This window comes from Bombus vosnesenskii, unplaced genomic scaffold (genome assembly GCF_011952255.1).
Source record: "Bombus vosnesenskii isolate JDL3184/JDL3185 unplaced genomic scaffold, Bvos_JDL3184-5_v1.1 scf7180000013431, whole genome shotgun sequence".
NCBI lineage: Eukaryota > Metazoa > Arthropoda > Insecta > Hymenoptera > Apidae > Bombus > Bombus vosnesenskii.
The window spans coordinates 1,061,604-1,083,470 of record NW_022883046.1 but is presented as its reverse complement, the minus strand read 5'-3'; the positions used below and the strand labels follow the sequence as shown (position 1 = coordinate 1,083,470).

Genomic DNA, 21,867 nt, shown 5'->3' with positions numbered 1-21,867 from the left:
AAGAAGACACGACAATCGACTTTGTCGATCGTTCATGAGGACATCCGGCGCATGCGGCAAACTCCTTTTTCCTTTCCTTTTTTTAACCGCCCGACAAGACGATCGCGAACAAAGTGATTCCCGAGACGAGTGTCCGTGACAAAACTCTCACGGGAGAAGCCCCGAGTCGTATGTCGGCGTGAGTTTATGTATCGCGCGCGGGGATATCCCGAGCGAGCTGCTGTCCTGCTTATTATTTCGATCTGGACATGGTTTCGTTCGGACGCGTTAGGACTGCAGCGCGCTCGTAAAAGCCGCACTAGCCGCTCCGAACAGCCGAGAGTAAAAGAAACCGTTCGCGAGAGATACGCACGGCTGCTTTGTTATTTATTCCGTCGTAAGTCGTAAACGGGCCCGGGTGCGGATTTATCGTAGAAATATTAAAATGAGAGACACTGCTTTCGGCGTTTTCTCGGACACAGTCGGAGCCCTGTTGTTCGCCTTCATCGACAAAAAATTGACCACCGCCGACGCTTTACGAGTTGACGTATTTTATTCGAACCAAGCGGCGGTTAAGATTCCTTGTCTTTTGCTAGCTTTTGCCAAAGGAGATAGAAACGATGGATAGGAGATAGAGACGAACGCGTCAACGCCGAAACGTCCGTCTTTGGTTGGAAGAAATTCGCGAGAACGTCGTCGACTTGAAGTTTCGCGATCGAGCGCGTTCAGAATGTTACAATCCTCTCTCCCTCTTCTTGTTGGATAATCCGCGGTCCAAATTGGCAGGATTACTCGTTGCGAAGACTGGGCCACGTCCTCGAGATTGCCGGGATTACGCGGCTGTAACGCACGTCGAGCGTGCTCTGCGTTTCGCCTGCCACGCGCAAATACAGGTATTATCGGGTATTACAGCGAGTACGTATCGCGTGCGTGAAGGAATGTCGCGCCGTCTCGGCAGGATCTTTGTCACGCCATCTGAGAACCGTCTTTCGTTCGGCGCCACCGAGATCCGTCCCAGGTGAAACCCGTTAAAGCTCGTGCCTGCCGTTCATTCGTATTTATCTAACTCTTAAAACGAGAAGATCGCGAGTTGGTATTTGATTGGTATCGCGTGCTCGAGCTAGAGCAGAACGCCACCGGTAATAAACTCGCTCGGTACCTTTACGAGGGTCCCGAAATTGAAACTGGCGCACGAGCCAAGCGCGAACAGCTTCGGAAAAAATATTGCCCATCCTGGACAAGCCCTCGAGACATCTGCCTCGCGCGCTTACACGCTTCGTATTCGGATTAATCGCGCATCTGCACGGTCGAGTTCTCCTCGCCTTTGTCTTTCCGTTCGTCGATCCGATGAGACGATAATCATCGAGCAGTCGGACAAGGTTGCCGGAAGTCTGAGTCTCTTGGCGCGAGTCAGGTGTCGCGACGATTTCGGTAATTTTCTTAGCACCCCCGGTGCGACGCCTCCGACGAACTAGCAAGCTAATAAGCGGCCTACCTAGCCTCGCAACATAAATAAACGAGCCAAGCTGAAATCGTAATGTTCCCCAACGCGGCGTGGCATCGAAATTAAAATTAGCCTGGAAGATGGGTCGGCAGGGCGTGAAGGAGGAACCGGAAGGAGGAACGAGGAGAATGATCGCGAACAAGGGGGAGAAACAGAGAGGTCCGCCCCCGAGACGAATATTATGCAAAGCCGCGAGCAATAAAAATAACGTATTGCGACCGAGAGAAGCATAAGTTTTAATCCAATATTACTAAGATAAGTCTACCGAAGCCCACCCTCAGGTCGGAAGAGAAAGATTTCTTTTGTGTGTAACGCACCCCAACTTTACATCGTGGTTATTAGAAAATGCTCTCTCTCGATGCTGGCTCATCGCGTGAGGGGAGTTTTTCTTTCTCCTATCTCTCTCTCCTCCTCTTAATAGCCGCTCGTAAAGATCGCGGGATACGCGCTGTTACTCGGGAAATTTGCTCGGGCGCCACAGCGAGAAAAACTTTTTGAAATTTTTTCGCGTTGTTCGTTCGATGAAAGTCGATTCGGAGGAAACAACCGCGATGCGTGTTTGTCTACGGCACCTTTCTCTTCCCTTACTTTCCTACAAATTGCTAACATTTTTCAAACGGGTTCGTACGCTTTCTCGACCGGTGTTCGATGCCACCGCGTTCCTACGATTTCCTCCTACTATTTCCTTCTCGGGAAAACGCGACGAACACCGGGGAACGAACGTCAGTGCAAAGTTATGATCCATGGCGGCGCTTTGACATTCTTATTACTCTATTTCACGCAACTTTCTCGATGGACTGTATTACTCCCGTTCGACCCGGCCCGAGGAAGGAAGCACTAAACCGGCTGATGCTTTGTTTCTCGCTCGAGGAACGAGAACGAGCGTGAAAAGGAATAATATCTAGGGTGGTTGTGAGATACAGAGAGCGAGTGTGAGAGCGAGGGGACGTGCGGTGAAGAGAGAGGGAAACGGCCGCGCGCATCCAGACCCTCGCACGTTCTTTTCCACTCCGGGCGCGAAATCGGACAAATCCAATCTGACTGACGGGATTGCCGCGATCTATGGAGGAAGGGAGAATGAAGCGCGGGGTTCGGCCCGGCGGAAAGGAAATAATAGAGAGAAAGAGAGAAACTCTCGCGTCGGGCACTGGTTGTGTCGACTCGACGCCCGTACGAGCCCTCGTAAAAATTTATAATTTGGAAAATATCATTCGCCGTTCTCGGATTTCAGCCAGGCAATCGAGTTTATAAAGCGAGAAATCGAAGGAACCCGGTCGATCTCGAAGCAGAGACGAAGAAAGAAAAAAAAAAAAAGAGAAAATCGAGGGAAGGGGCGTCGACGACGTCGACGATAACGTCGAAAGACTTTTGACGAAAATTGAAGTCGTTGTTATGACGGGAATTGCCCGCGACGACGCTTTACGAGAGGGACGCACCCGTCGACGCTCGCAACTTTTCGAAAAAGATTCGGGGGATGAGAATCACGCTTTGTGTGCCCGCGCTTGTATACCCGCGTATGTGTGCGTACATGCGTCGTGAGGGAGAGAGACGCAGGAGAAAGAGGAGGAACGGTCGGACGATTACGGTCGCCAATGGCCAGAAAACCAGGGAAACGCGTAAAGGCGAAACTGACAATTAGAAGCCGAGCCACGAACGCTCGTATTATTCGTTATATCGTTTTACGACTTCGCGTTCGCTGCAAGCCGCGCCGCGTTAAGCGGTTTATAGTTTTTTTAATTGCCGAAGGGTGTTCCGTGTTACAAGTATGTAGAATCTCTCGCGACCATACAAGAAATCTGGATTATTCCGCTGGCTTGGCGACGTTCACATATATAAATCGGCTACGGACGCGTCGGACATTGGATCAAATTAGCGCGTGTAACGACGCCGTTGATGCTACTCGTGCGAGCAATCGTAAAAGCCTCGTTACAGTCGTAGACGTAATATATTTTGTTTCGACCATGAAATCTTTCCCACACGATCCGGTGTCAGGCCTAAGCCCGTTATAACGGCGTTGCTTAAAATTCTTCGAGTAGGCATTGTCCGGTAGGGGAAGTACTTGATATCGAAGCAGCGTGCGGGGCGATTGATGCAGATGTTGCGGGTATCAGTTAAACGCACGTCCGCGTAACGAGAGCTCATCTAGGGACATCCTTTAGTGGTTCGCAGAAAGACAATAGGAGAAACGTGAGTAACGCTGTACACAACGCGCACGCTCTGCGCTGACTGTGGAACACAGAAACCATGTAAAAAGATCTCACGGCAAAGAATGCAGCGTTTAAAGTATGGTACGAGCCGCTAGCACGGTTCGTTCTCGTTTCTCCTCGGCTGTGGCCTCAGGTTCCCGCGTTTTCGGGGAGAGTGTTTGAACGGCGCAGAACGGTAGCAGGATGCGATAACGCTCGAGCATCGTAATTCAAAGATAGCGCGTTGTTTAACAAGCAACAGTGGCTCCTTTGTCGAGTCGAGCGGTGCTGAGATCGGTGAAACGACCTGGCCTACGAATTCCACGCTACGATACAGCGAACGCGAGGAAAATCCGGAAGTGAAATAGCCGGGGCGGGAATGGAAGGGGGTAGAGGGGGAGTAGGAGGGAGAGAGGGGAAAAGGGTGGAAGGGAGGAGGAGGGAGCGAGAGCCGGTGGCCGTTTGGCCTGGAATCGTGTTCCGGTCGCGGTCGAGGCTCGATCCTCGCGAGCTTAACCCACATGCGACCGCGTGTATACACGCGTCGACAACTGCTGGCTGCAGCGCAACATCAGAGACCGTTTAATCCCGGAATGCCGAATACGAGAGAGCAGATCGTCGGCCCCGAGCGATAGATTTGGCCAGTATGCGAAAACGGGGTTGCAACCCTCCGCTCGAGAGTGCACCCTATCCCTCGCCGGGCCATTAATAATATACCCATATTGGACACAATTCACCTTGAAATTAACCGGCAGCCGATTGGTAAGCCCGAGCAAATTGACTTCGAAATTGACAATTTATAGTCGCTCGATTCCGGCCTCGCCTCTCCTCCTGCTCCTGCTGCTGCTGCTCCTCCTCCTTCCTTGTTTGTAATTCTCTCTCGTTTCTAGCGCATCTTATTTTCCTTTCTCGCGAAGATCGATCGTGATAGCCGCCAGGGATGACGTACTCTCGAATTTCAACCATTACGAGTGATCGAGAGTCGTGTCGATGATTCGACGAGTCGCGGCAATTTACTCTCGTTTTTTCCTTTTCCTCTTGCGAGACGCCAGATGGATAAGTTTGTAACGAATGCGAAACGAATTTCGAACACACGTTTATCGGCGAGATCGAGAAACACGAAAGGCGAGAGTCTAGCTTTGCCTCTGTGATCCAAGGGACCAGGTCGTTCGATCCTTAAACGGCCCATCACGTAAGAATGGGTTGCAACTGTTCCTCGCGGATTGGGATTGGCTTTCTTTGTATATCTCCGTGCTTTTTCAGCCTCGTCGGATTCTTTTCTGTGCGTTCTCGTTTCTCGTCTCACCGAACGGTCGGACGAGGAGCCGCTTTTGCGGTGCAGCGATCATTAAGGCGGGGAATGATCGGATCAAAGCATAGCACCTGGCGCGATCATCGCGAATCCCACACGCGATACACGACCGGACGCGAATCGAGCGCAACGCGAACGTAACTTCTATCTAATCGATCGATCTGGATCGATTATCTGGCAGGTTCCAGAGGAGGATCGAGGAGGATCCCGAAGTAAGTCGTAGGTGTATTTATTTCGATCAGTAACCGATATAGTGCATTGCAAGTATACGCATAAGAACTCTTAAGAATCAGACACGTTACTTGTTCAGGATGCTTACGTGCCTATTCAGCTGCCGAATCGCCCAACGATAAAGATAGATTCCGTCAATTTCATCTACCGACAAGTACCGATAATCTTACAGTAGCCGTTCCACTCTGCTGGCCGTTGATTAGAATTTCCACGAATTCAAATTAACCGGAGAGTGGTTCTTGACGCAATCGCTACGACGATTATGCATCTCGAGGAATTTCTACGTTTCCAGTAGTTTTTATCGCGTGTGAGGCAGTTGAATGCTTGCTTGCAGTCTGTCAGCGATCTCTATCTAGATTTTTCAACCGCACGCAGGAAAAAGTTGGCGCCAAGAGGCGTGATCAATGCGTTAAGGTATCCTGCGCTTCGTATCCCGATAGGGGAATTAATTCCGCCGAGCCGAAACGAAATCTAGTAGCTACGGGGCTCCGTGGTTGTCGCAATAAGGCCGATTACTATCGATCCCCTTTTCTTCCTCGATCTCTTGGCCAACGATAGGTCACGATCACCTTATCCCCGCGAAATCATGCAACATCGGTTTCGCAAACACCTTTCCTCGATATCCGGTCGATTGTTTCAAACGAACCGTTTCTTCGATGTCCTCTACTTTCATCGTACGATCACACCTGGCTTCTTATCAAGGCGTATTTAATTAATTGCGTGTTTATTAAATCAGCCGAATTTGGGCCACGTATATCGAATCTTTTACAGATAAATCAGAGTCGTTACGCGAAGAAAGGACGGAACACGATTGCCCGTTCATTGTGACGCGACATTTTTCTTATTTCGCCGGTAGATTCGTACGCAAACAAGTACGCATTATACGGGTCTAAGCGTTCGAGAGTGCGTTCTTGTTTTCGGTGTAACCCGAAGCTAAGCGGTTTAAGAGATCAACGCCGTATAAACCGGCCGTCTGAGAATCGTCTGGAGATCTCGTGCGTGAGAGCTGGCAGAGAGACAGAGAGGGGCCAAACGGCGAGAAGAAGAGAGTACGATAAACGAGAACGAACTACGAAGAATGGAGAACGAAAGAGGACGAGTCGGAGAGTGGGAGGGCGCCAGGGAGGCGAAGAACGAAGATCGAGAGATCGAGTGCCTCTGGAGGAAGAGAGCGGAAAAAGCACCCCGTAGGAGCGATAGAGGAGGGGGTGCAGAGTCGAACGCAGAACGAGGACGAGGAAGACCGTGGGCAACGCGAAGAGGTAAAGCGAGAGGGCAGGCAGAAAGACGGGATGAAAAATTAGATTTACAAATCTGTCCTGACTACTATGAGATTGCTCGCTTACCAAGCAGAGATTCTCAACCCGGCCGGGCTTTTCGTAGCGTCTCTGTCACCGGGTATAAATATCGAGAGGACTGGTCCTCTTCCTCCTCCGCCGTGCTTCAATTTTCGTTCCTTCTCTTTGCTTCATTTTCGTCGCCACGTTGCTACCCGCCCTCCACTTGTCAACGACGCGACGCTCTCGTCGAACGAAATCGTTTACGCTCCGCTGCCAATGGCTGCATCCTACAAAGGGTGCCGTCGGCCCAGCAAGTTTATCGGTTAAATTTGAAACGGATTCCGAAATGAAACTGACGCGAGTCGTCCGTAGGAACAAAGTCGGTCGGAGTCGCGGTTGAGTACCACTGGAAGAATATAGCCGCTATATCGGGAACGGAGGAAAGGATCCTGCCACGGTAACAACGAGTCGCAGTCTCAGTCTCAGACCCGGCGAAAGCAAAAGCTCGAATCACGCGTGTACGCGTATGTACACTTTGCGCGGCATGTGTCCGTGGCTGGTGTGTATATGGAAGCGCCTCTCCGGCGCCTGCCGCCTATGAAAAATGAACGTTTCTGCCAGCCGCGGTATCTACTCCGAACCATCCTGTGAGATCGTTCCGCGTCAGATACTTTTGCGCGCAATTCGCGACACGCTGCTTGCGGCTAGTCGCTTCTATTCTTCCCGACCGTCGCCGATTTTCCGATCGTTGGCGAGAATCGGTGTATATAGGTGCGGAATATTCCCGCGACCCCTCTTTGAAACCGCGTCCAAGGAGAATAATCGAGTCTTCGAGACACGATAAGTTACGCAAATGCAGGCTGTTTGGCCCGTTCCATCGCCTCTCGCGCACCTTTATCTTCCCCTCTGCTAGATTTATCGCGGCAACGTCACTACGTATTAGCCGCTGGTATCTCGTGACTCGTAGCCACGCTCGCTCGCGACCACGCGCGGCCCCGCACAGATCGCGAGAAGGTGAACTTCATTCGGCTGCAGTCGGCCGAGAACCAGTTCTCGAAACGTGGCAGCATTCTAGATACAGTCTAATCGACACTTGTAGCGACCAGAGCTTGGTCATCGAGTTTCATTCGAGCGTTTCCTCTCTTCCTTCGAGATCGATGAATCTCGAGATCGGAGCCGGGGGACCGGCCGAAGAGTCATCGTTTCGCGAGAAAAGACGCTCATTTTGTTCGCATGAAAAGCGTTCGCGTTATTTCTTCGTACTAATATTCGTCATATCCATGATCCAGTATCGGATATATTATACTGGAAACGTCTTTTCTCGTGACGTAATCGAACAACTTACGACGAGAGTCGTAAGCTCGACGATCGGGGTAAGACATTACCTCGATGACAGGTGTCTCTAACCACAGTAACTCTCTACCACTGTACAGCTCCAGGCCAGGAAGACCACCGAAGAGAGCTTCCGTCGGTCTGAGTCTCGCAGCCAGCCACCTGGCCGCCGCGACCGGTCACCACCCCCAGCATTCTCTCAAGAAGCACCGAATGGACAACGGCGATTACTACGAGAACGGGCATTTGGGTAAGTCTCGTTACACTTCCTTTTGTTCAAACAGCCGCTCGTAAGCGTCACCGACGCTCGATCGATAGGCCCGCTCGACGGCTGCTTACGATTCTGGTTACGACCGTGCGAACGACTTTTTAGCCATTCGAGGCCTGTCCCGTGTCTCGGGTCTTCGAGACGTTCGTATTTCACGCCGCGTGTCGTGTCCTTTCTCTCGATAACGCCACGTTTTATGGAGACGCCGCGGATTTAGCGACAACATTGTGCCACGATGTTGTCGGCTGGCTAGTCGTCCATTCGAACGTTGTTCAACGACCGTGAACAACGAGACGCGTTGAAAGGCCGCGAATGATTGAAGAGGAAACTTTTACAACGTGAAAAATGCGCATTTTTTGGATTAATCGAGTACGTTAGTGTGCGAGAGTCATATCGAAGATGACATCGTCGCAACGATCAACGTCGAAAGCGCGGAGAAAAGGGACGAAATCGTGGAATAGGTAAAGCGATACAATCGCGTAGATACGTAGCCCTGGTACCAGGGGCACGCACTTGATTACTGCCATCCGTATACGCGCCGGGCCACGGTGACCCTACCGATCAATTAATTAGGGGAATCAAACACACTTGGAGTGAGCAAATTAACTGCAACTGTACCGTCGTGTTGCGGCCTGTGGTGGCGGTTGCCGATGTCGATATTGCATCGATGGACTCGTACCTCCAACAGCTTCTCCTCGCCGTTCCTAAATCTTCTTATTGTTTAGATGCATCACCTCTCCGCTCGATCCTTGTCCTCTGCCTTTTCCACGATAATGGCAAAAGGTTGTAGCGCATGACGCTAATTAACGTTCTTAAATTATCGTAACGTTTCGCAAGAGCGGTTATTCGGTCTTCGAAAGCGGTAAACTCTAGGCAAAGTCGGATCGTAAAATCGCGTCGAGCCGCGTCGACGATCGCCGTTCGGAAATTGGTTAAGCAAATAATCGCGAATACGCCGGCCGTTCAATTTTACGGGCAAATACGTTTGACGGTGCAACGTTAATGAATTAATGCCACGCGGACGAGCGCAAGCACGAACGCAGTTGCAGAACTGTACGATCGCAGCCGGGGTAAACGTTGAAACGGCGAGCAATTAATTACGAGCCCGCGGTAATTGTATAATTGTTTTACGATTGGATCCCCTTTCTGGGTACGATTGATCGCCGCAGCTGCCGCGACCCGTTTCCTTTTAACTTTGTCGCCGCGCTCGTACCAAGGATGCGGCCCCCGCTTCGGACCGACACAACGTCGGACGATTCGCTTGTTACACAGCAGCCTCGTAAAATGGGAATCGTAAACATCCGTGTGCCGCGTATTCGTCGCGAGTCTTTAATCTCCGCGTGTTGTAAAAAGTTACGTAGTTTTTCTGCCGTTCAAGGAACTTCGATCCTTTCATTCCTGAATGTTCCAATCAACCACGGTTCGTTTTTTTTCCTTGTAGAAACGCGAGTAAAAAGCGCCAGGAACGTAGATGCAGTTACATGATATAGTAAAAGTTACAAAAGTGTACGCGTTTAATCGTCGAACAAATGGAAAGTTATCGGAGACGCGATCGCACACCCAGAAGCACGCGTTCGTGCGACTTTTGAGCCGAGGATTATCTTCCGCGAACCATCCCTTATGATATCAATTTACCGCGAGAGGAGCGAGGATCCAGCGTGACGGGCTCTACGGTATCGGCGCTCCTTCGGCTCATCGGGAAGAACGAAGGCGGCGAGTAAAGCTGAAAAAACAAAGAGACGAGAAGAGGAGAGAGCGTAAAAAAAGGTGGAAGCAAAGAGTATGGAGAAGAACGCAGGAAGAGAGAGTGCGAGGCGAAAGCAACACGTACCGGGAGAGCGGCGTGGCTCGCGTACAGCGGATTTTTTTCAATTTGGACCGGTAGGCGAGCGCCACTTGCCATAACGCAATTAATAAACTCAACGAGCGAGATCCGATCCCGATAGCGGCGGCGTAACATCCATTCGGGACGTAGCGGGCACAATGGCCGGCACAATGGCCGTGTATACGTGCACCCAACGCTCGGTACAGCCAGGACGGCCGATACGCATCTATGTTGTCTCTACAAAATTAAAACCCATGAGAAAAATAAATAGCCGGAAGGGAAGAGCAGGGTAGGAAGCGAGGAGTTCGAGATGCAGAGAGAGAGAGAGAGAGAGAGAGGGAGGGAGAGAGAGAGATGGGAAGAGAAAGAGAGCAAAGCGGTAAAGCGAGCGGGGGTTGCTTGGCTTAGGTTAACGACGTGTGCGCGCCGCGTGTGCAGGAGAGAGCCTCTCTTTCTCCCTTCGGATGGATGGGAAGCCGCGTAGCTCGCGCCTTCTGGCCGGATTCGCGGCTTACGGTAGCTCGCTCTCTCCATTTGCCACGATCGTTTTTCGATGAAACTATTCCCGGAGCTGGAACTATTAGGCTAGGCTGCGTAATAAACTAATGACTATCGGCTAACGTCGAGCCGTTCGTGTGCGTTTCTGCCCTCGGTAATTATTTAATGCATCGATTACCGAAATAGCATTAATCAAATTGGCCGGCCGCTATTTATATTATATGACCTAATGCACGGCGAATCGTATATTAATGCGCAAACTAAGTAAATTATCCAAGCATCCGCGTTTACGCGGGGAACGTGAATTTCCCTTCTTCCACCTCGTGAGACCCTGAGTGATTCTGGTCGCGTGTATGCGAACGACCGGCACGGATCGGCGTTGCGCGGATCGACCGATTTCAGAGCGGGAATATATCGGTGGCACTTGGAAACGGCGAATCGTCGATAGTCGGTGGCGAAACACCGCGAGCAGACGAGTCGCGAATGGGTGCGAATCGGTGGAGGCAAGGGCGAACAGAGAGGAAGAGCGGTGGGTGTCCGGGCGGATACAAGAGAGGGGCGACGCCGAGTGGGTGGCGGGGTTGGTTCGGCCGGTCGCGGCTGCAACGACGCTGTACTGGCGAGCGAATGCTCATAAAAGCATTGATTAACTGTTGCCGGTCGTAGGTCAGCCAACGCGGCTGGCTCGTGTACCAATAAAACCCGGTTAATAGGGGGTCGACGTCGCTTCGATATCGCGCCATCGACCGTTCTATTCCGTTCCATTCCGTTCGCAGGTCTCCTTTCGCAGCGACGATTTTCACACTCCGAAAATCGGGCCCAGTCGAAGGTTAGTCTCGGAAAGCCACGAATTTGCGGTCGAAATACCGAGTCGGATCGCGTATCGGCGCAAAGTAATTAACGAGTCAGAGCAAGGGAATCTCTGGCGGAAAGGCGGACGATGGCTAGCGTCGCCTGATCAGAGGTTCTCGCCGGGCAACGATTCGGCTTTAAAGATACAAATGGTCGGGGGTGGATGTTGCCGTACCAGCGACGAGAACCACTGGCTTAGGTGGAATTTTCAGGCTGCGGTTAGAAATTACGCGCGGGGCAGAGGGTCGTGGCTACGAGGGACGCGAAACCGAAGCCAAAACCGAGCGGTCCGGAGATTCGACACGAAAGTGAAATAATCCTCGCGATTAAAGCGATAATAACGCTCCGCGAGATTATTACACGGTCCGAGTTTCAACGATACGAGGGGAGACGCGATACGATATTTTCGTTTCACAGGCCGTTATGATTTTCTGCCCCCGCGATATTTTATGCCGTGTATTTTCTCGTCCATCGAGGACGATTATTCTCGCGCGAAGCGGAGGTGAGATTCGGGACGGAGACAAGGACGAAATGGTGGGAGAAGCGAGTTCCGCGCGAGACAGAGTAACAAAACGCCGGTGAATTAAACCCGTTCGTTGCTGCAACATCGTTCTGCGTGGCACGACGCCGTAAATCAGTCGGGCCAGGAATTTTCGCGTTTCGCTGGTTTTTGCCTCGTAACGAAACACTTGCATGCTCCAGCCAAATGAAGACGTTAAGCGGCGACGCAGGAGAAAAAGTAGGCACGGCCTCGCTGCAGGGAGTTCGCCGGATGAACCGTGTTTGCTTTAACGCTCGGAATGTGGAACGAACCCGGTCATGTTCTGTCTTTGCGACTTGAAAAACTCGAAATTGTCGTGCGACCGAGCGGTACCATTCTCTCCCCCTTTTATATTCGACTGCGTTATGGGTCGTGCAATTGCGATAACCCGCCAGTTGCTCGTGCGTAAAAGATCGTCGCATTCGACCCTCGCTGCGAACAAGCTGACGCGCATCCTACACTGTCGCGCCATAAATCGCTCGCGAGACAACGTGGCCGGTTTTAGTACGACTTAATTACCGTGCTCCACGCGTCGTTTAATCGGCCGTTTCATCTCGCGGAGACCGCGCGTCGCCCGATTCAGCGTGAATCGAACGAGTTTCGGTACGTATGTATATACGTTCGCGTGCCACGGTAGTCAACGGACGAACAAAGTCCGGAGAAGGTGGATTCGCGCGGGTTGCGACTGTCCTACGAGCGTACGCGGGCTTTTTAGGAGAGTGATGGCAATTTCCTGCGGTTAAAACCGAGGCTAATTGCTTCAAAAATCTGTACTAATTTGCCGGCCATTCCGGCACGGCGATTCGGGGGAGGGGGGGCGGCAGGTTGGCTGGTTGGCCGTCGGTGTTCGCCCGGCACCGGGGTGATGGTGGTAGTCAACAATTTACTCGTTAGCGGCCGGCGAGTGCCGCGCCGCTCAATTAACTCGCGAATCAACGAGCGGGCCGCTTTGTCCTCGAGCGAACGAGCATAGCGCGCGCTCTAGCTCGCTCGTTCGTGTATTTTTATAATTTGCGCGGCCCTCGTGACCAACAAACCGGCGGAAATGCGTGAAACAACGGGCTAGGCCAACTGTGGGGGGTGGAGAAAAAAAAAACAGCCACGCACACGTATGCGCGAGCATATACACGCGCGCGCATCTACAAACGAGCGGAGGGAGAACAACGCGAAAAAAAGCGCGGGGGAAATGAAAACCGACACCACGGATCGTGGCTTGTTTTCTGCCGGCGGAACCTCCCCCTCGACACGGGGTAAATGTCTACTTTCGAGGGCGGTCGACCGGGCCGGTTGTTCGTTTACACGGGCACATGTCAAAGGTCCTGGTTACGCGTGTACCCACGCAAACGAGCCGCGGTTTTTTGCCGCGCTATTTATTTTCTTTTCATTTCCGTTCTCGTTCGGGCTGAAAGCGCTGGTAACGAGCGTTAGCGCCACTCGTTCGACTACAACCGGGACACGGCTGCCTTTAAATCGCTCAACACTCGATATTCGTGAGGCGCATGCAACACGCACAAACCTAACTCTGCTTACGATACGAACTTCGAAACGCTTAACCGCGTGGAGAAATCGAAGCGTACGAGGAAGGAGGACCGACAGAGACAGAGACAGAGAGAGAGAGAGAGAGAAAGAGAGGGAGAAAGAGAGAGAGAGAGAGAGGGATTGTAATGCCGAACTGTGGCAAAACTCGGAGTAGAACGATCTGGATTCAAGCGGAAACGCTTAGGGTCGTACGAAATCGACGTTGCGCTTCTAGTTCGGGATCGTGGATAATACAAATCCCGGTAGGCATTGCGCGATAAAGGAAACCGGTATCGAGCGCCGCCTCCGTCTCTTTCGCTCTCTTCCCACTCTTTTTTCCACGAACCTCTCTTTCTCTCTCTGCCTCAACGCCTCTCTTCGTCGCTCTACAACTCTCGATTCGCTCGATCCCCGGCACTACAGGCAACTGGGCAGGTTTACCTTCAGCGAGTGCACAAAAGTGCCCCGATCCAGCTTCTGGGCCCAGCCAGTCGGAAGATATTAATAACAAAATATGATATAATGGGAGCATCCCCGGCGAAATACAATACAATGTTTATGCAGAGGATTAACCGATGTTACGAGCACGTGAAAAAGTATCGACCGGCGAGCAGCGAGAGAGATACGGGGCCGTTGGACCGAGCGGACTATTGCAACGCTGTCCAAGTTCACGGGCCGAGCCAACGGGCAGATGTGCCTCCGAGAACGCACGGGTCCCGGGCTCGATCCTTGGTTTTGATTACCCCGCGGGAAAGATTTACCTTCCAGATTAGCTCCGGCATCGATTTTTCGAAGACCCGATTGCCAAACGTAAACGGTTCGCTTCTCGCTCTCCTTTTTGACGCGTCCACGATCCATTTCGTTCGCTTCAGAAATAACAACTGCGTTGATCGATTCGAATGCGTTCGTTGGAATTACAGTTTATCGCAGAGTTCAGCGATTCAGTAAATGAAGTTGATCGATTTCGCAAGAACTTTGAGCAACTGCGGCAAAAGATATAAGCGTTACGGGAATCATATGGATATGGAACAGCGTTTCGCAACAAAGTCGCAACGTGGAAGATTTTAGAGAATATCGGCGCCACTGTTCGTGACCGGGACGAAAGGGATTCCCAAAAAGGTCTGAAAAAGGAGTCCACCGGCGGCGAATCGGGCGCGATAAAACCAAAGGTTTCGTGCGTATCATCATCATTTCCGAAATAAAATATGCGTCCCTCTTTCTTCGGGTGGAGTTGCGTGTCGAAGCCGTGGTCGCGCGGTGAAATCCAAAATCCGCGCCGGCGGCTATGCGATCGCGTATGCCTGCTCGGAATAGATAATTTCGCGAACGATGCAGCCCGCGCGATCGTATCTAATTTTATAAATTCGCGGTACCTCGACTGGTTGGTGAAGACAACGCGGAATATAGAGAATCTAGCGCTGAACCGAACCTGTCGAAGAATAGCTGGCAGGAAATGAAAAACGGAGATGGCGTTTGCGACAGCGTCGAAGCGGATCACGATGACGTTGCCGAAGAGGCAACGACGGGCGACGAAGCAAGAAGAGCGCGCGAAAGGAGTAAAAAAGGCGGGTGGTGGAGGTGGTGGAGGAGCAGCGGGAACGAAGATGCGAGACAACCGACTACAAACCACGAGGAGTGTAAATAATACTAAGGCTGATTGTGGGCGTGGCTGACAGAACTCTAAAAACCTTCGACTATATATCAAAAGGTTTACTGCCCTCGGATGATGCTCGTATCCGAGGAGACCCTGGAAGAACAAATACTGGACTGCTCTTTCGCGAGGAGACGCGTGGTAGGCAGCCAGTCGAAAAAGGCCCAGGAACGAAAGGGACGAGAGATAGGGTTAGGGTCGGGAAGGAAGCTGGACGTCCGACTAGCCGGATCTTATCGTCGGTAGGACGCTTCGCGAGAATGATCAACCGTATCTTATGCCTCTTCATTCTTCTTTCGTTACTCGTAAGGTAGCTTACGTCTCAATATCGCAAAATACCTTCCGTCCTATCTTCCCGGTCGTCCAGTGTTTTCGTTTCAATATCAAGCCCTCTACTTTGCTACCGATCAACGGAAAGGCGATCGATGCGTCCCGATGACATCGTGAAAACGTCCCGCGAAGGAACGAAATATCAGCGGAACGATGTTCGCGGCTGTCTCGTGCGAGGCAGCGAGCTACGTCTCAATACGGGCAAGCGATTAAGAAGAATGGGTGTGGTGAAAGAGGAAAGCGAGGAAAGAAGAGCAGGGAAGGAAGGAGGAGCGAGGAGGAGGTATACATAGTCATGGCATCCACTCTCTCCTCGGTTGTTTCCAGACTGGACGCAGGGAGCTACCTCGATGGCTGCCCGCCTGCCTGCCTGTCTGCCTGCCTGTGCTCGCCTGCTCGCCTGTTCGCCTGGCTGGCTGGCTGCTTGCCTGCCCGCTTGCCTGCTAGCCCGGCTTCGAGTCTCTCGATTACTTGAAAAACCGGATTCCTCCTGCGCGAAACTGTGTTTCCCGTCTCGTGTTTATGTAGCAATACACGTCGATGGAACAATGTTGGATGGGATGCACGTGCATGCAGCCGGCTAACGGGGTAAGCGCGTACGCGAGAATCCAGCTCCCGATCGGGATCACGAATCGATGACACTGTCGGAGAATGCCCGAGGAATGGGTGACGGTCCCGTGGCACGCTGTTCAAGGAACAAAAGAAGAAGAGGCGAAGAAGACGCGGAGAAGATGCGAGGAAGAAGCGAAGGAGGGATGGTGTGGAAAGTACTTAAAGGGCCACGATGTCATCGGCCGTAGCCGGAGGGTCGGTGTTCGAGGGTTAAATCCAAGGGTTTTGAGGGAGTCGGTGTCGAGGGTAAACATATACATACCTAAGCGCAAATAACGCGCGTTGTCGGAGTTCGTGGCCGAGCATCGAGATATGAAGACAGGGAGAAAGGGAGTCGGTGAATTTCTTCGCCGTTTGGTAGGAACAATGGCGGTAAGCAGAGGATCCGCGGACAAAGGGCAAATTTTCCGAATAATTTCACGATGCCTCGTCTCGGTGGTCATTCGAGCAGAGGGAGAGCGGACGGTTTTTTGGCCCGTACGACTACTGTTGGCCGAAGAAAGGAAAAGTACAAAGGAAAATGAAAGTTGAAACTATGCACTGGAAGACAGAGATGGTCATAGGGTGTATCGATGGCGTCGAACGTTTCTTTGATTGTAGTAGGTTCGCGGTCGAAAACACCGGCGTACTCGGTAAATTTTCGTTAAGCCTAGCAGAAGATCGAGACGATAGCGATGGGAGGAAAGACTGGCCGTGATCGCGACGCATAACAAATTCCACCTGTGCAGACGGCTCGCCTTCCATTCATCTGTCCATCGCGGAGGGCCGCGCTGGAAGAAGGAACAGACGTGACGAGGTCGCGGTGGAGAGGGATACCAGGCACTCGTTTAGCTCGGCAATTTATTCTCGCGTTTTGTAATTAACACCAGAAAAGAAGTAGCGCAGTCGTCCTTCTCTTACGGGCACGAGACGCGCGGCACGAGGGTGGTGGTGACTACCACCTCCCGCAGTCCTCCCTTTGCCTTCGCCTCCTTCTTTCTCTGGCCGCCACGCCGAGTCCGACTGCTGATTTCGCATCTTCGCCTCCGCCTCCGCGCCGAGAGCGTTACACATGCAAAGAAAACACGCGTATCGTTATTAAGCGGCGTGGAAGTCAAAGTCCGCTCTCTCGGTGGATCTCTCGGCTCGTGGATGAGAAACGCCGTGTGTGGATGAAAGGAGCAAAGAGGGAGGATAAAGGGTAATGAGAGAAAAAGCGAGATCCGCAGATACGGAGGAGAATACGGCCGAAGGAGAAAGAAAGGAAGAAAGCGAAGGAAGGACAAGAGGGAGAGAATGCGCACGGTCAGAAAGGCCAAGGGAGTACCAGGGAGAAGTTGAACGAAGAGGAAGACACAGGGAGGACGGTGAAGAAAGGGAGACGAAAAGGTGGAGGATGATGGAGGCCTCTCCTCCGCATGCCACTGCAGTCAGGCCAGACAGAAAGCGGTCTGTATAATTATGGGTTGTCACCTCATCAGCCACGAGAGGGGCAAAGAGGTGCCGGTATACGTCCGCGCGCGGACCCAGGGGTGGGAAGTTAGAGGAGCGCGGTCTTTAGCTCAAATTGTGTTTTATCGTCCCTCGCGTTTCGCTTCGGCCGGTCGTCGCGACGATCGCGATCAAGTTGGTCGATTCCTTTTTTCTTCTTCGCTGCCAAGGAAAGGGAAGATTTTCGGAAATTCGTTTGCTCTTCGACCACGCGGAGGAACGCTGGTATCCTGAGTATCCTTCGTCGAAAGGATACGCCAGGTTTCGGTAAGGTCGGACGAAACGTCTTCATCGGTCGTCGCGTTACAACGCCGAACGTACCGCGACCGACAAATAGCCGTTGTCGGGGTTATAAAATCGGGGAACGTGCGTTTTAAGTATCTTCGGTGATCGGAACGTGCCACGGCGTTCTTACTCCCTCCAACTGTTCCCTTCGTTCACGACCCTTCAGCCCCTCTCTGCCGCGCGCATCCCCTCGCCAGCCAGCCCCCGACCCTTTTTCTCTCTCCTCCCTCTCGTTCTCCCTTTCGATCGTTCTCTCGCTTTCTGCCCGCTCATATCCACGCAGCTACCTCTCCGTCTTTCTTATCCCGTGACGTCGCTCGGTTTCTTTCGCTCTCTATTGGTACACACGTAGCAATCTACGAGAGAGCGCGTACACACGGAGGAGGGAAAATAAAAAGAAGGGTACTGCGCGAGAAGGTACTGAGGCTAAGTGGAGAGTTTAGAGGGATTTCATTAAATCATATGGATTGGGGATAATGTATGTTATTGAGCGGAGCGTTCAAATCGCGCTCTATAAGTTGTAATAAGTCCAATTTTAGGGCCGGTCATGGGCCGGGTCCCACAGTGGTTGTCAAACGATCCGTGGCGTTGTTTCGCTGGCAGTCGCGAACCGGCCGGCCGTTCGCGGGATCGACAGTCACTGTCTAGCGAACCCGCCACTTACTCGTCAAACGGCCAGCCGGTCCGCCGAAATCACTGCCATTTAGATAATTTGTAATGAATAGGCACCGCTCATTTTCTACCCCTTCCACCGAGGTCACCTCCTTCTCCCCTTTCTGCCTGGCCGCCGCTCCGTCTCCTTCTTTCCCTCTCGGTTTCGCCTTCCGTTGCACCGTATACCTCGCTGTTGTGCCCTCCTTCCGCCTCCCCCTTCTCCACCGGCCATCACGATCTCGGTCTCGCAATAGCATCATCTTCGACGTCATCTTTGCACGACTGGAATCCCAAAAGTGGGCCTCTCGATAATCGTCGGGTCTCGAATGTTCGTACAAAGTCGCCGTTGCTTCACGCCCCGTGAATCGACCGGCTCTATCAACGGCAGAAATTTGCTCACGATACGTTACGATGTGGTTGACGCGATCGTCCCCTAAGCGAGATCGTGACGCGTGCCGGTTGACGAAGATATACGGTCCGTTTGGAAATCCTGAAACGCATCCCCTAGATCCTTTGGCAAATATACACACGGTATTTGCGGGAATATCGGCGGACATCACCCGTCCCTTGTTTCGTATGCTCCTCTCCTGCCACCTATAGTCCTCTGACTAACGGGGTTTGCTCGCTTCTTCTTCCAGACGTGCCGAGGATGGAAAAGTCGCCGCTGCTGGCGAACGGCTACAATCACCCACCCACGCATCTCAGTCACATGCAATTCATGCAACTGGGTGGACATCCAGGTGCAGGACACACCGCCATTCTGTCGCCGGCTAGTCTGCCGCATCACCTGCAGGCACAGGCACAGGCGCGCGCCGAGCAGGGCCTCAAAGTCAACCCCAACATGTCGAACATGGAGGCGCTCGCGAGGTAAGCCTTTACAAGACGTATCCTTAAAATCCGTGGGGTCCAAATTGTGGGACCATACGGTCGAACGGTTCAACGCGTCTGGGAACGAAGATACAGAGACGATGGTACCAAGTTAGAAAAATGATCGAAAACGAAGTACATAGCTGGGATCTCGTACGAAGCGATAGGCTACTTTTTCGGAGGTTCGACAAGCGTTCGTACGGATCGGCGCGTTCATCTTGTCTCGGTGTAGTTGTAACGAAGGGCCAGCGAGGCCAAAAGAATACAACTTTAAGAGGATTTGAAGAGACGGCGAAGCCGTGGAAATCCGAGGGGTCTCGACACTGCTTGATCTTTCCTTCCCTCTTTCACCTCCTCCGTCTCTCGGTGGCGAAGTCCGTTTCCTTGGGTGCGTCGCGTTCCTTCTAGGTCGTTTACTCGGCTCGCGTTACGCTCGCGACCTCAACCGAGTCACCCTTCTATCATTCCCGCCTGACCTAACTCGACCTCGTCGTACCCGTCGATGACCAACGGTTGTAGCCAAAATTTCGCCAGTTCATGTGGAATTCCATAAACTCGTTCGTTGCGTCGTATTTCGTTCAGGAGCACGAGGTCGACCGGTTGCCCTGATCGAGGAGAGGGAACCGGTAAATCCTCGAGGCGTTGCAGTCTCGAGACGTATATCACGGATTACGCGTGCCCGTTTAGTCGTTCTCGCGCGGGAGCCACGAATAGGGAGAAACGAAGGCGCGTTGAGACGCAGTCTATCGAAGGAAGATCTTCCTTGCAGAGGGAGCGTAGTCTCTGAGCTAATCTAAGCATTTGTTAACGTGTTTCTAATAGATGCGGCTGGTGGTGTTCCCTGTTCTCTGCTCTTCTCACGAAACCCCGTCCCAGCCAGTTTTGAGGATACGGAGACTCGCCTTAATTTTCGATTACACCCGCCAGCCGTAATTAGCTTCGTCCTATTCGCCATTAGTCGGTCGGTTCAGTCTGCTTCTTCGTCTTTCATCCGGGTTCCTTGGTTAGATTCACGGTGATTCGAGATGTACTTTCGGCCCGATAGAACGAAAAGGTTCGAAGCGTGGAAGGAAAGGAATCGCGTGGATTCGTCTTGAGTGGAGGGGCGGCCAGTGTCGGCTAGAGTAAAGCGTGTCCTTCCGACGCTACGCGCCTACGTGTATAATGACGCGACGAAGGCGGCGCCGCACGTTTCGCATTATGATTTCAGCGCTTTGCTTTTAATTAAAATGCAAATCTATCGTGGCAGAGGAGCGAGAGAGATCGGGAGGTAAGACGGATTACGTCTGGGGGCGGCACGACAAACACCGGAATATGATTAATTCAACGCAACCCCATCCTGGCGTACCGCGCCGTCAGCGCACCGTTGCCCTCTATCGCCACCCTCTAATTCAGCCCCGAGCCCTTCCTGCTCGCCACGACGACCTACTCGACCGGTTTACGCGAGCCCTAGGCCGCCTTCTGCGACGGCAACTTACTTCCGACCCAGACGATCGCGCCACGGTTTCCACGTCTTTCCTTCAACAGTTCGATCTTACTTTGCCACCGGTTCGTTCTTCGATTTCCTTCTCTTTTTCTTCGCTCAGTTTCGCCGGGATCCTCGGCGATCCTTGAAAGTATTTTCAGTGGTCGATACACCGGGTAAATTAGGAGAATCTCGGAACCGAGTTCTAGGGACGATGCGACGTCTTTTTTAATCAACGACTTCAAAGCGTCTTCGTTTCGAGCGTAGGACAGGCACGATCGAATCAAAGGACAAACGAAAGACGAGACGGCACAAGGAGGACTCTTAATCAACTCCGCGGATCCACTTTCCTCGAGGATATCCCGTGGCAGGCTTATAATTAACCGATTCGTTTATCAACTCGCGCCCCTTCGTTTCCCCATCGTTCGTGAAACGCCGGTGACGCGCGTTTCCACGTTATTTTTCTTTCTCGCGACGCTTCGGTCTTTCTCCTGTTTTGCGTTCCACCGTCGTATCTCAAGTGTCGCTTTTTTTTGTGATCCACAGGTCCGGAACGGTTTGGGAAAACTGCCGAGCTGCCTACGAAGATATTGTCAAACATCTCGAAAGGTAGGAGAATTTTGAATCCGCACCTAAAAAAAAAAGAGAGGAAAAAAGAAACAGAAAAGTAAAGAATGAAAGAAAGAGGATAAAAAACGTGGACAATGTATGGAAGACTCGATTACGTTTCGCGCCATGGGTAATTCGGCCAGTCATCCGTGTCTCGATATCCTGCGTCGGTTTCGCAACGAGTCGAGAAAAATGAGCCGCGAGACGCGGGAAACGTAGGCCGGTGCAACACGCGACCGTTTCGCGTCCGATAAATCAGCATTACCGTCGGCATCGAGTTTCCGGTCGCGCGACAGGTTGAGTCCAGGCGTGACGCTGTAATGCCCGCATGATTTGTACGGTGCGAGCGTCCGCACCCTCCTTCCCACCGTCCTCAAATCCATCCGCCGGCAGCCCGGTCCCGTCACCGATACGACACCAACGTCGACCACCGGCGACCACCCTCGGTATCCGCCACACCGCACCGCGCGCATCGACCATCGCGCGCCATCAGCCACCGTCATCCGCCACCGAGGTTTCCCCGTGATCCTAACCACTTGTCACTTCACGGCACGCAGATCATCGTCGCGACGTGCCCGTCCATCATTCGGGGATTAAA

The 21,867-nt window shown here is 52.4% G+C and overlaps 1 protein-coding gene across 7 annotated transcripts in view; it reads left to right on the top strand.

Annotated features, from left to right (window-relative positions):
• Window positions 1–21,867, top strand: part of LOC117238016 (dachshund homolog 2) — a 143,952-nt gene that overhangs the window by 47,586 nt on the left and 74,499 nt on the right. For 5 of the 7 annotated variants that reach the window (XM_033502522.1, XM_033502521.1, XM_033502519.1 and 2 more), the window contains exons 2-4: window positions 7,926–8,074; window positions 18,967–19,195; window positions 21,207–21,269. In XM_033502522.1, the coding sequence (XP_033358413.1) occupies window positions 7,926–8,074; window positions 18,967–19,195; window positions 21,207–21,269 (441 nt within the window). The remainder of the gene's footprint in view (window positions 1–7,925; window positions 8,075–18,966; window positions 19,196–21,206; window positions 21,270–21,867) is intronic. The other 2 variants (XM_033502516.1, XM_033502517.1) reach the window with 2 other exon arrangements.